Source organism: Etheostoma cragini, chromosome 7, assembly GCF_013103735.1.
Source record: "Etheostoma cragini isolate CJK2018 chromosome 7, CSU_Ecrag_1.0, whole genome shotgun sequence".
NCBI classification, from domain to species: domain Eukaryota; kingdom Metazoa; phylum Chordata; class Actinopteri; order Perciformes; family Percidae; genus Etheostoma; species Etheostoma cragini.
The window spans coordinates 10,420,091-10,434,747 of record NC_048413.1 but is presented as its reverse complement, the minus strand read 5'-3'; the positions used below and the strand labels follow the sequence as shown (position 1 = coordinate 10,434,747).

Sequence of the window (14,657 nt, the reverse complement as noted above, 5' to 3'; positions counted from 1 at the left end):
GGGGGGGGGTGAGACAAGACATGAAAGATGAGAGGGCACCTTGTGGGCCCCATTGGCTTGACACTGGACAATAATGGGCACAGTCACTCACCGCTCCTCTTTCTTTTGGCAGATACACTCCCCAATAATCTCCTTGATTTCAGGATCCATGACCTTGTTGTAGCTGGCTGGTTTCACTCCCTGAGGAAGTGGAAACAAACAAAATGCTGAGGGCATGCCATGCAGGGATACTGTGTTAATGAAAAACAATAAAGGGAAAACAAAAGGAAAGAGCGTGAGGATGTTTTTGTAATACTCCACCCCAAATCTAATCTTTTTCAAATACTCACAACCTGTAGGATTTTCAACCTTGACAGAGCATGGCAGCAGAGGTCAGCTTGATTGACCATGTGAGTTGCAATGGATTCCAAGAAGTATCAAAGCATTTGAAAGAAAACTTTATAAACTACTCCTGCAGCATAGTCATCTTCTCTTTCTCAGAGAGCTCAGTATGTTCACCAAATTATAGCTTAACACAACATCCATCTCAATTCTTACACACGACCTTAGTGAGTTTGTTTGTGGGCTGATGTGTGCTAAATTGCGCATGTCGCAACCGTCTCCTGATCTCTTATAGAGTCAGGCTAGCCCAGCCCACCTGCTTCTTGTCATAGTCATCAGATCAATTCACCATATAATCAATAATATAATCAAAGTAGAGCGAGGCAGGCCAGTACAGCACTAAATGCTTCCTCTTGGGGGAATTACTAGAATTGTTGGGTCCTTGTAAATTTTAGTGTGGTCTAGATCTACCCTATCTGTAAAGAGTCTTGATTTAACTCGTTATGAATTGATACTATAAGTAACATTGAATTGAATCTTACAGTGGTTAGGAGAAGCAGCGGTCTTGAGTTTGCCTTGGTTCCTGATATTGTTTTGTTTGTGAACTACAATTAGGACACAGTTATACATTTTATATTATGACTGTTCAGAACAACCTGAGCATATGGATAAACACTAACAGCAGAAATGGTTAGAAAAGTTATAATAGACAATTTTACATACTTTTAAAAGAGATTTTGGTTGGTGATTACTTTTAAAATGGTAAATTTTCTTAGCTCAGCACTCTGCCCTCCCTTTCAGCATCTTATTAAACATATAAAATACTGTGAATGCATCATCTGAATTAACATTTCTACCCATTATGCAGCTGCAAGTTGTATATGCTCAGGGAGTAGTATAAAGCTATCAGGGTTTCTCTTTGATCAATTTCCTATTAATATCCTGCAGTGGTCCCTGCAGGACACTCTAATATGCATTCAGTAACAATGTAGATAACAGTATCTAAAGACAGCTACACTGATGTGCCCAACCATTACTACGGGCATAAAGTCTACTCTTCTTCAACAGCAGGAGAAAGAGTCATATCTCAGATTGCCACACCGCCATGTCTCAAGTGTGGAAAATCAATACCCTTCATGAAATCAGGAAGACTAGCATGGTTTTAGACACCCCCTAATCTAAAAGTAGTTTATAGTATGTTTTGCTTGCAGAGACACTCGTTGAAATGGAATACAGCCTTTAGGCATTTATCTAAAAAACAAAAAGAGACTTGGACTCCCTCTGGGACTCCATATGGCTCATTAGATTATTCACCCAAGAAACAGAGCAGAGCAGATCTTGTACTATAAAAGAAATGCTGCATTTCTGCAATTAAAAACTCCCTGGAGTTATGTGGCGAAGCAGCTAAAATATCCCTAACATCATTGTGCCCTATTTCACAGGTTCATTGAGCGTGAGCCTGAGTTATTACAAGATGCATGTTACAAGAAGGAACACTATGGCAAAATCAGTTTAGAAACACAATTATACCTTTTTCACACCAACGATTAGGGTTATCTGACCTGTGTTCAACCTTTCTTTTGTAGATACGACCTGGGAGCGATGCATATTAATCACCTCATATGCTGGAAATAGGCGAGGGTTTAAACATAATTTTCAGTGAACAGCTTATTTTGTTACATATGCAATTTATAAACATTTTTAGACGAGGGGAGAACATTTAACTATGTTTTATAACATTAGAAGTAAAGTTAGGCTTTGCTTTTAGTTTCCCAACTTGTTTAAAAAATAAACAAAGAGCCAGCGGTCACACTGACAACAACCACCAACTGCAGACGTGTGTATCGGGCGAGCGAGAGAGAAAACGGCGATGCTGTGAACAAGAGAAATAAAACTTATTTCCATACGTTTACATTCTAAAGCACAGTGGGACTAAATCTATGTTGTGGTTTTTCTTATCAAAGTGTTCAGCAACAACTTTGACCCTGGTGTTGTGCAATTCACATTGAAATTGTCAAGCGTCCGGCCTTTCTCGGGTCGCAAAGCCGAGTTGGTCAACACAGGTTACCCTGTCAAAACACAAAATCAACTGAGGTGGAGCCCTCGGTGCAAAAGGGGTGTTATAGAATTTTACTGTATGTGTACTATGAGAATGAGGAGAATATGTGTGACCATTTTGTTATATACCAATACTACTGAATCTAAATAAAAAAATTTATACAAATATTTTTTTAAGTTGTTGAACACAGTATGTGTGAAGGCTAATGCACAATTAGTTGAGATCCTGTTTTGTCTGTACAATAGTAGCACTATTTATTATTAGTATTATAGTTTCACAGCTGTTTACATGGTTATCATGGTTCCCGCCCTGGCCTCCTACTTAGCTGGTATCATTTATCCCCATGTAGCCCCAGAGTCCCTCAGATCCTCCAGCCAAGGTGTCCCCCATGCCCCACGGTCCCAGATTAAGCAAAAAGGTGACAGAGCCTTTTATGTTGCTGGCCCTCAGCTGTGGAACCAACTACCACCGGACATCTAAAATGCCCCTATCAATTACAATATTCAAAACCAGGCTTAAAAGTCACCCATTTACATGGGTCTTCTCTGTGTTTTAATTGTCTTATCAAATTATGCTTGTAAGTAAATGTTTGTCTCTTGATGGCATCTTAGCTGAAATTACTGACCTGTAAGTGTATTTATTTTTATTTTAATTTAATATTTTGTGGCTAACGTGCTATGTACAGCACTTTGGTCAATGAGAGCTGAGTTTAAAAGTGCTATTAAAATAAACTTTACTTACTTACTTTACTTTACTTTACCCGTTATCATTTTAGGCTAATGAAAAACTTCTCTATGTCAAATTTAGTCAAATATTTTCCCTAAATTTCTCATTCATGAAACAAACTAGAAAAATGTACAGTTTCTGAACTCACACTAGTGACTTTGCGGTATATCTGAGCAGCATTCTGACACTCAGAGTAAGGGTATTCCGAGGTGGCCATTTCCAACATACACATTCCAAAGGCGTAGACATCCACAGCCTCGTCATAGTGTTCCTCGTACATCTCTGGAGCCATGAATTCTGGGGTGCCTGAAGAAAAAAGCGTATGCAAAATTGATAATTTATTTATTTACTTTATTTATTATTTAAGACCCATTAATCTGCCAAGTTATATTTTAAAGTCTACCTATGACGCTTTTAGCAAAGGAAGCCGCCTTTAGTGTTGCCAGTCCTAAATCCCCTATTTTGACTGAGCCTGTAGGCCCAGTAATAAAGATGTTGTCACATTTGAGGTCCCTATGGATGATTGGAGGGGTCCTGGTGTGGAGAAAGTGAAGACCTTTTAGGATCTGCCTGCACCAGCTCCTCAGGACCTTTGGCTTCATTACTTTGAAACGCTTTAGATAGCTGCAAAAAAGGAGAGGAAAACATTACCTGACAATCATATGAGTTTTTAAAATATATTTTCAGTAAAACAGATGGGTTGACAGTTCTTGTAAACAATATAGAAATGGCAAGTAAAAAAATGGCACCAAAGGCAAATGTTTTTTTTTACTCATTTGTCAGAGTTGTCTGTACAACATCTACCTTCAACGGTACTCACGTTTTTAGCGTTCCTGACGTCATGAGCTCTGTTACTAAAACAATGCACTTCTTCCCTTTAAGGGGTGACTCCCAAAAGTCATAGAAACGAACAATGTTTGGATGTTGAAGACCCTTCAACATCTCTGCCTCCTCCTTAAAGCGCTGCCGTTCCACTTTTGACAGCTTGCGATCCTAGAGGAAAAACAACAGATGCACAAGAAATAATGAATATAAAGCACTAATGAAAAAATACTTATAACATATTTGCTTCACAGGAACTGCCAGATGGAAGAGGCTGTCACCTTGGAGGCGCTTCCTTGTGCATTTTAAACTCATGCAACCAGTATGTTTAGCAACTGGGAGTCATGGCACATCTCTAATTGGACCATTTGTATATTAAAGCTAATAAAAGTCAGCAGTATGTGTGTGTGTGTTTGGTAATAATCAGTGGCTTTCTTAAGCAGTAAAAATATTCAGCCTAAATATCATGCCATTATATTTAAATTATTTTAGGTTAATACCAGTCAGATGTGACATCTCAACTGTTAAGCTTTAATTTATCCAGAAACACAGAGGCTGTGGAAAGAGACATCGAAAGGGTAACAAGAGTGACTTTGGTGGGAGAATGAAACCACACATTAACATGGTCACACCCTCTACACGCTGCAGCTAAAGGTTACATGGCATCAATCTCTTCCATCTTTTTACATCTCCTTCACTTTCTTTCTTCCACTCTCTTCCACTACCTTCGGCTCCTTCACCCCCCTCCCCCCCATATCTGCAATCTGTGACTGCACCCCTAACTCCAACCACTCCCTTCTTCATAACCAAGCATACCCAACACACACACACACACTGACCGCACTCTGAGAGCACCTCGCTCTAGGTAGTGCCAATGGGTTCTTCGCTGCAATTTCCCGTCTTCTTTTACCACCACAGCAACAGCTTATGTAACAAACACATATACACTCAGCAGCACTGAGCATGGTCTAGAAGCACGACCCCACCCCTTACAGGGAGCAACGACACTGACGGTGGAATGCGATGAACACAATCTAAGAAGATCTATTTAATTATTCAACCACAGTGAACTGCCTGTAAGATGACACTGCATAACAAATATGAAATCAACCAGAACCCTTAACCTTACCTAAAAATTAACAAACTGTAAATGTGCTGTGATGCAATGCGTTGGAGTAAAGTGATATGATGATAAAGCATGGTGGGTGTGTGCGTGTCATATTAGGTTTTGTGTGCAAGTGTGTGGGGGGTGGGGATTTTCACTGCACTCCTCTAAAGTCCCATGAATAATTCAGTTCTGCAGAGAACCTTCTCTAACGAGGAGAGCTGAGCAATGGAGGGCTGGGGCCGCCCAAGTTGGGCTGGGTTATCCCCAGATGCTCTTTGCTGCACAAGAGCAGCACATTGACTGAAGTTTACCTGACGCACAGGTCTAAAAGGGGGAAAGCGACAGACAGATTAAACAAAATTTTAACCCTTGAGCACTGCAGCTTTCCTCCCCTAAGGGGACACTCCTCTCTACTCCCTCTTTCTTGCTCCCTCCTTCTCTCATCATCTATGCACTCATCTTTCAGGAATCCTGCTGCTATTCTTAAATAACCCCTTTTCCCCCACCACAGAGTGTTCCCCAAGTCCCAATCACACACCTCCATTTGCTCTCGCACTTCTGTTTTCACTCTCAGCAGACATTGGTGCTTCTGCATAATTTAAAGGCCATGTAGGCTCAGGTGTTGTGTACACTGCATGGCGAGATACACAGACATATACACACTGAGACACTAAAAGAATAGATATCACAAAAGGATATCATGGCAAGCATTTTTAAATGAGATTTGTTAATTGCTTCATAGTAATTGTAAGGGGTTTGAGGTTCAAAAAAGTGCGACTACTTACATTTTAAATCTGCTGCATACAGTTCATTTAGTGTTTCAAAGCATTTACGTTTTCAGAATCTTATCACACCTTTATTGTACACATGGCTGAAGAAAAGGTTCAGCCTGCCACAGCAATGTGTGTAACCGCCCAGGCAAGAACACACACACACACACACACACACACACACACACAATTGTGACATTAGCAGGAAGCAATCTATAAAGCTGTGCTGTAGACTGCTGCCACCCACTATATTTGTTCCCCAGCTCTGCTAGACATATCAGACAAGACATAGATAATGGATTAAAATGTTAGTCCAGGGAACAGTACAGGCTAACATACCATGTAATTGCAAAACTGTGTTGAAATTCAAGTTCCTGTCATAATGTCACATGTCTATAATGCATGCTGTCCATTTAAAAAGAAAGCACACTTATTGTGGAGAGATGGCAATAAGCTCAGTAACTTTACTTAAATATTTGTAAGACTTACAGTTCCCAGTAACTGCAGCTAATGGCTATAAATAAGGCTCTAGTTGTTGCACTGTCCACTCCATTGGTTGAGCATGGCACAAATAATGCCATAGTTTGGAGTTTGAATTGCACTGAGGCCACCTATGCTACAGAATGTATGGTATGTAGATATTATCACTCCAGGTGGCTTATAGTGCCAACAAAGTGGACAATTCCTAGCCAAGTCTACAAGTACCCTAATATATCTGGATCCTTGTTAATTATTTGAGTTTCTAAGTGCAATATACTGAATCATAGTAATAATAATAATAATTAAAAAATAATAAATAGAAAATTCCGCAAAAAAGTATTCACTGTGTGCCTACCACTTGGTGCACATCTGAATAAAAGTGTTACGTGTCTTAACCCTTCAGAAATAGACCTTTTTAAAATCTATTTAAGACCTTTCTGTTTAGCAGAAACCGCTATGACGTAGCTAGTCCTAAAGCAACCAGACAACATTTAAAAAAAAAATAAAAAATAAAAATAACTGTACTTTTAGCGTGTATAGAGCCAAAATATTTTCACATGGAAATTGGTAAAGCATGTATTTATTTCCAGCAACACTAGAGTTGTGATGGTTTGAAAAGTGTAGAGAAGACCAAAAATAGCTTTTCATAGTTTTATTTGGTTTCCGTCCACTTTAATGAAGCGTATTTTACGATGCTAAAATGACTGTTTATTTACATGGAGTGTGGTGGGTGTGGTCCATTGTGACATCATGTTAACTGACAAATAACACCTCTTCTCCTTCCTTTCTCTACTACTCTTCTCTTCAAGTCTTGTCTATGTGAAAACAGCTGTTAGGAGTCAGTCAGTTGGTCAGTTAGTGCATCATGACACGTTAGCTGATAAATAACACCTCTTCTCCTTACTTCATCTTCTCTCCTTTATTTCTCTCTTGTCCTCTCCTTTTCTTCTCCTCCTCCTGTGACAGTACATGTTGCTAAAGTGATTTGACAATGGTCAAGTAAAGGTCATCGTCACCACAGGTTTATAGTTAATATAATTTGTAACAGATCTGAGCAAACTTTACTCTGCTACTTGACATGTCCTGCAACGAGAGGACAACACGGCCTGCAGTAAGGAGTTACCATGATAGGTGTGTGTGTGTGTGTGTCAGAACTTGTTGCTATGGTGATTTCTTCAGTGAGGAATCCAGATATTTTTAATTTTTTCTATAGGCAGTTGGCATGAACAGAGCCAAAAGTTTAAGTTGGATTCCATAGTTACAAGTCTCCAACCAGCAAAAAATGTCCTACATTTTGACCAACCATGATGTATTAAGAGTGAAAACTGTAGGGGCGAGAGCAATTTTGTTTGGAAAAATAAAAAACATCAGCGAATATACACTGCCTTGCGAAAGTATTCGGCCCCCTTGAACTTTTCAACCTTTTGACACATTTCAGGTTTCGAACATAAAGGTATAAAAAAATATTTTGTGTGAAGAATCACCAACAAGTGGGACACAATTGTGAAGTGGAACGAAATCTATTGGATATTTTAAACTTTTTTAGCAAATAAAAAACTGAAAAGTGGTGCGTGCAAAATTATTCGCCCCCTTTACTTTCAGTGCAGCAAACTCACTCGAGAAGTTCAGCGAGGATCTCCAATGTTGTCCTAAATGACTGATGGTGATAAATAGAATCCACCTGAAAGTCCAGACCTGAATCCGATCCAGAATCTGTGGGAAGAACTGAAAACTGCTGTTCACAAACGCTCGCTGAGCTCGAGCTGTTTTGCAAGGAAGAATGGGCAAGAATTTCAGTCTCTCGATGTGCAAAACTGATAGAGACATACCCCAAGCGACTTGCAGCGGTAACTGCAGCAAAAGGTGGCTCTACAAAGTATTAACGCAAGAGGGCCAAATAATTTTGCACGCACCACTTTTCAGTTTTTTATTTGCTAAAAAAAGTTTAAAATATCCAATAGATTTCGTTCCACTTCACAATTGTGTCCCACTTGTTGGTGATTCTTCACAAAAATAAAAATGTTATATCTTTATGTTTGAAGCCTGAAATGTGTCAAAAGGTTTAAAAGTTCAAGGGGGCCGAATACTTTCGCAAGGCACTGTAACTACAGCTGGATGTTTTTGTTGTATCTATCGGCAGTTGGTATGAACAGAGCCAAATGTTAACGTCCAATGGACTCCATAATTGCATGTCTGCGACCGGCACAAGATTTCCTATATTTTGACCAACCATGATGTATGAAGAGTTAAAATTGTAGGGGAGATAACGAAAAAAAAAAAAAAAAAGAGTGCCACAGGGATTGAGGGGCTATATCAGGATGAGTGTCTTCTATTGATCATCTACTAATAGAATCAGACTGCCCCTGGCACACAAAAACAGTGAGCACACACACACACACACACACACACACACACACACACACACACACACACACACACACACACACACACACACACACACACACACACACACACACACACACACACACACACACACACACACACACACACACACACACACACACACACACACACACACACACACACACACACACACACACACACACACACACACACACACACACGACCATCTAGACACCATCCAGCCTGTCCCGTCTAGTGCTTCACATTTTCACAGTACCCACGATTAAACCACAATAGTTCACAGCTTCTTACATAATATTCAAATCACTAAAATCACTCATCCAGTGAGTGAGACCCACAATCAAATGAGTAAACTTATTAAGAGAGCAACAGGTTTCTGTATTAGTTCAAATCATGACAACCAAATACGCTAAAAGAAATCAACTTGATCTCGCTCCATAGCTTTGTACCATTTTCTCTTTTACCCATTATGTTGGCCTCATCATGATCCTAGGTTAACAAGGAGCACATTGGGTTTAGTAACAATGGTGTGACAACAATTTATATTTAAACTTAAAACCTTAAAAACTATAAAACCTAGACAGCTAAACCCAGTATGCTTGAAATATACCATAACACTAAGCTAAGGAAGTTTACAGTGATCATATTATGCTTTTTGGCTATTTCCCGTTTCTTTATTGTGTTATATATATCTATCTTGTTGGTGCACATAATAGACTTCCAAAGTTAATAAGCCTAAAGTCCACCCCAAAAGGGACTTACCACCTCCAACAGAAAACACTGTTCCAACTGCTCCAAACAGCTCTATTATAGTCCAGCCTTTACTCCTGTAAAGAACATGTCACTTTGTAACACACATTATAATGCTCGCCTAGCTGTTAGTGTGGCATGCCCTCATACACTGCTTCTGATTAGCTAGCAGTGCTTACATAGATGGGACAAAAGTGTGATGTCTCGCTCAGTAGCTAAAACAGAGAGCTCAACACACAGGGTGAAAAGAGGAGCTGCAGCAATGTGCAGTACAACAATAATGTGATGATGTTTTTTGAAAATTAAACCATTTAAACCTATTCTGATATAACCTCTAAATACAATTATTAACCTGAAAATTAGCTTAATATGAGAACTTTAAGAAAACATTTCACCCCAGGAAGCACTTATAAAAACAAACTTAAGCCAGACACTGTTAAAATCTTAAAAACATTTAAAAAGGTAAGCTTCACTCACTCACACAGCTGGCCACACTGAAACCACAGAGCAACCAGGCCTTAGTGTAAAATGTGAACATTGCAATGAAAAGCTTAGGTTCCTTCACAACGATAATGATATGCTGTATTGATCTATGCAAGATGATTCTCTTTACTGGAGGTCAAGATATCACAGAACATGACAGTTTAAAGCTGTGTCTTATTCCCATTTTAGACATTTCCACATGAGGATGTTTGGAATCTAGGGACTAGTTGTTAGGTTTACGGAGGTATGCCAAATTACTTGGTCACCCTGCCACCCTCTGCACCCATCCCCAATAACAAATGACTATTGCAGTGCTTCTGCTGCCGTAAAAAAAAAGTGGTGCAGGGTAAGCAATGAGGCAGCAGAGTGTCCAGAGCTGAACTGTGTCCCATCAGTCATGACTGCACACGAATTTGGCCAGCAGCTCTCTTATCTCTATTTTACTGTTACTCTGGCATGCAGCCCCTCTACACCCAAGCTGTGCTAATTGGCACACTGGCACCAAGGGTGGCACAGTACAACATTTTAAATGAGAAGGAGCTGGTGAGACTGCTGTAAAGCTATGAGAGCAAAAATGTGCATACTATCACCAAGCCTTGTCAAAGAGGAGCCTGAAAGCCTGGAACACCGGCAAAGATGACAAGCCACTGAGATAGCCTTCTACGATAAAAAGACAAAAGTACTGTTAAAATCTGCCCACGGCCAAATGCCTAGTCTGCTGTTTGGGTTGGGGTGAGCTTATCAAAATGAGGGGGAGGAGATAAGGAGAAGCTATGAGAAGGAGACATATGACAGACACCATCACACCTCCAGCACCCTTAGTTAACAGAAATGACACAGGAGAAAAACAAAGCAATATGTCACAGCTATGCTTATGACTAACCGTAAGTGGACTATAGTGAGCGTTTGTTGCATGGGTGTTTAAGTATAAACTGTGTGTCTGGCTGATTGTGACTGGGAGTTAGCCAGTGTAGACTGGGCCATACAAACCACCTATAAACCTCTTTCCTGTCACAGATTAACTGTGTAGGTGGCGTACAAACAGTTCTTTGACACAAAGATAAAGAAACAAAAATGTCTGATTACAGACTTGCCTCCTCAAAAAGGCTAAACGCTTCTTATGCAACAGCCATGATAACTGCCAACTGATCACATCTTTTTTGCCTTAAAATCTGAGGTGTCACAAAGAATTTTAATGCAATATAAAATATTTTACAGTTGAATGTAATTATCAAAAATGCAGGTTTACCCATTATTTTTTTAAACGCATATGTACACAAATTTAGAGACACAGGGAAACTAAGAGGCAGAGGGAAGGAGTCCCATGGTTTTCTAATGACTGCTGAAGAAAAACAGCAGAGAACGCCTCCTCCATTAACATAAATAAATGAATACACTTATGAAATAAATGACTGACTTTAAGGGGAAAATCTGAGGGATTATTTCACAGAACAAACGCCAAATATTCATTAAGTGTGATTATTGTTGAGGTCGTCATCTACTACTGATAGAATTAATGACAGGAGAAGATGGCCCCCCAGTCCAAAATCCCAAATGTTACAAATGCTTACTACCTCAGCTAAACAACATACCGGGGAAATCTTGGTGTATCGATCAACATACAGGTGTACCTAACGTTCACTGAGATTCAGAGTACCCCAATTTACACCGGTCTTCCTCTTATATAGGAAAATACTCCTCTTTAGTGGTACTGAAACTATTTGAACTAGTCTTTATTCAACCTTTGTCATCCTACAGTCAAGCAGAAAAGATCAAAGTAGGCCATGTTTTCTGAACAAGACTTCATAGCAGACTTCTGTGTCTTCAACACACACCTCCTGCACAAACACTATACATCCATGCCAACTACAGCGCATGTTCTGCGCCTGCATGACAGGAAATTACTCTTCATGCCAGCAGGCTGCGGCAATCTATTCCTCATTCAAAAAGGAAAACTGAATACAAACATTGCTATGATGATATCTACAACTAAACAGCGTTTGTTTGAAACAGAAGCGACCAGGCCCCCAGGAAGTGTGCGAGGCTTCGGAAATAGCAGGCTTGGTCACTTACACAACAACTGTTAGCTAATATCAGGTTGGGAATTCCACCCAACAAACCTTCATGCTACAATGGTGACATTTGGAGAGAGCAATACGCTTTCCTACGTTGTGAAAAATGTGTGGGAATGAAACATTGAGTTGTTACATTTTACCAATTTAGTGGCCGGCTGGCTAGTTAGCTAGCTAGCTAGCTTGCCTCCTAGGGGGCTCAATTATCAGTCTAGCACCAACCAGGGCGCAGACAGATAGAGGTCTACGGTCTTTATATCAAGTTATATGGTATAAGAAATTATTGTATTAGTTAATTTTGTAATGTGTAGGCATGTAGATCTTTTAAAAGACATGTTTATGTTGAAATAAATACCTACACATATATACAGGCATACCTACAAATAACTAGTAGTTATGTACCTTTTATGTTTGCCATCTTATTGACAAAATGTCCAGAAATAGATAATCCAATCGTTGTTTTTTTAGAAGAAACATTTGAACAAAAGTTTCGAACAGTTTTGTATTGGATTAATCAGAAGAGACGAAATTTAAACATGAGAATAGCATTCTGTGTGCACTAAGAGTAATTTGTTTTTCTCCCTCACGTTTTTCTTCTTGTCTACTAATTCGTTTAAGCTTAATAGCCATTCAGATGGATTCCTCACGCTAAATTGGATGGAAAAAGGCAGATGAGGGCTGACAAAGGCCGACTTGTAGCAACCAAGATCCACTGTAAAAACCATAGGAGTAGTTTATACAGCTAGCTTTGAATAGCTATGGTGCTATGACACCCAGAGTGCTCAATGCCCATGTGATGACTAAAGCCTAAAGAAGCCAGCGTGGGTTGGTGCAAGCCAGAAAGTGAGAATGGATTCTTGTCTTGCATATGTGCCCCTTTTTTTTACACCACTGATGATGAGGGTTGGAGCTGAGACAAGGCAGAGAAAAGTGGTGTGCTGGGTAGAGATGACCTTTATCAACCAAAGTTATCTTTCTAATATTTGACCCATGGGGAAGTGAACAAAGTATCATGAACACTTTTTAGTATAAATTAACCCAGTGAAACAAACAGTATAGCTTCTGTGACCACACATTTGAATTAGCAACTCTCTGACCCAGGTGAACATGAAAAAATGACCAGCAAACCCCTTTATGGATGCATGACATATACAAAATGAAAATATATCCACCAGTAAAATTACTAAAGCTATACAAAAGAAACTCAGAGCAAAAACTCTATTCAGTCCTTTGACAGCTGTCAAAATGATAACAGTTTACAGACTTAAGATGCAAGTGCTACTGTGCGGCCATTTAAGTCATTATTACATAAATAGCTTAGTGATACAGAGGTCAACAAGAGTGTGTATTGAAAGTAACCCTTGTCTTCATACCACAAAGCCTACACTAAGCAGGAGGCCTTAACAAGATACAGAGGGGCTCCAGATGTCATTCATACAAATCTATCTTCTTAAATTCCATTAGGAATTACTAGTCCTAATGAGATGTTGTTACAATTTCTATTGTTGGGGGAGGGAGGTCAAAGGCCATTTAGTTAAATCTTTATCAGTTCAAGGTTAGATTGCAGGAGCGTATGTGTGCTAAAAGGTATTTCTCTAGGGGTTGCTCATTGAATCCTGGCATGATCGAATAATAGATCTGCAGACACAGAAAGCACATTTATCATGGGTTTTGGACAGGTTGGGCTGTTTCAAAGAAGAAGAAAAAATAAAACATTGGCTAACCTTACCAAGGACTATAGACGGCTGTTTTTTTATTATTTTTTGGCATTTTATAGACCAAACAATTATTCAAGAAGATATATTGGCAAAATAATTGGTCACAGATATAATCCTTAGTAACAGCCCAACTGTAATGTGGCAAGGAGAAAAGTCTCAATTGAAAAAACTCATGCCAAATGCAATAGCAAGGTGGTTGGTAGCATGGAGGTACATTAAGCCCAAACAGATCCTTACCATAACCGAATGATATACAGAAGTGACAATACTACAAAACTGTGGTCTTAAAAGAGACAGGTGAAAAGTGTTTCTTTAATTTTGCCCACCTCTGTTAATTGAAGCTTTTACTGTCAAGCATATCAAAACTTACATAGGCATTTGGAATTGTGCAGATTTTATTACAAATATTTATAAATTTCTCAATAAGCAATACATTGCTAGTGGGCTGTTAAACTAAACAAGGGGGTGAGCTTCCCTCATTTGTCAACACTAACTGAGCTACAAGTGGTGTGTGTGTGTGTCCACGAATGCATGTGTGGGTTCCCACTGGCCTTTGCTAAACAAAGACATACAAAAACAAGATGAGCAAAGCGTGAATTTGTTTACGATGAAAAGTAAGCAGATTATGGAACATTTATTCTCTGGCATCCTTACCCTTAAGACTATGTGGGACTCAGGCCAGGTCAAACTTTTTCTCTAAGCCCGTACAAAAACCTAAAAACTGACAACATGAAACTGATAAGTATTCCTTTTGAAATATTAATATTTCTGACTGTGCTAAAAATAAAAATTGTACAATGCTAGTAGTGTCTGTCTCCTACATATAGATCTAGATTCCATTAACTAGCCTTTTTCCAACAAGCCTGATTCATTTCATTTCTGTGGCTCTAATGGCGTTTTTCCACTGCTGGTAACAGCTTGCCTCGGCTCGCCTCGGCCCGCCTCGGTTCGCCTCGGCCCATT

The 14,657-nt window shown here is 39.4% G+C and overlaps 1 protein-coding gene across 10 annotated transcripts in view; it reads right to left on the bottom strand.

Annotated features, from left to right (window-relative positions):
• LOC117946986 (serine/threonine-protein kinase WNK2) overlaps nt 1–14,657 on the bottom strand; it is a 45,134-nt gene that overhangs the window by 24,495 nt on the left and 5,982 nt on the right. For all 10 annotated transcript variants that reach the window (XM_034875503.1, XM_034875505.1, XM_034875506.1 and 7 more), the window contains exons 3-6: nt 3,927–4,099; nt 3,510–3,730; nt 3,255–3,412; nt 92–180 (exon numbers count right to left, since the gene is read on the bottom strand). In XM_034875503.1, the coding sequence (XP_034731394.1) occupies nt 92–180; nt 3,255–3,412; nt 3,510–3,730; nt 3,927–4,099 (641 nt within the window). The remainder of the gene's footprint in view (nt 1–91; nt 181–3,254; nt 3,413–3,509; nt 3,731–3,926; nt 4,100–14,657) is intronic.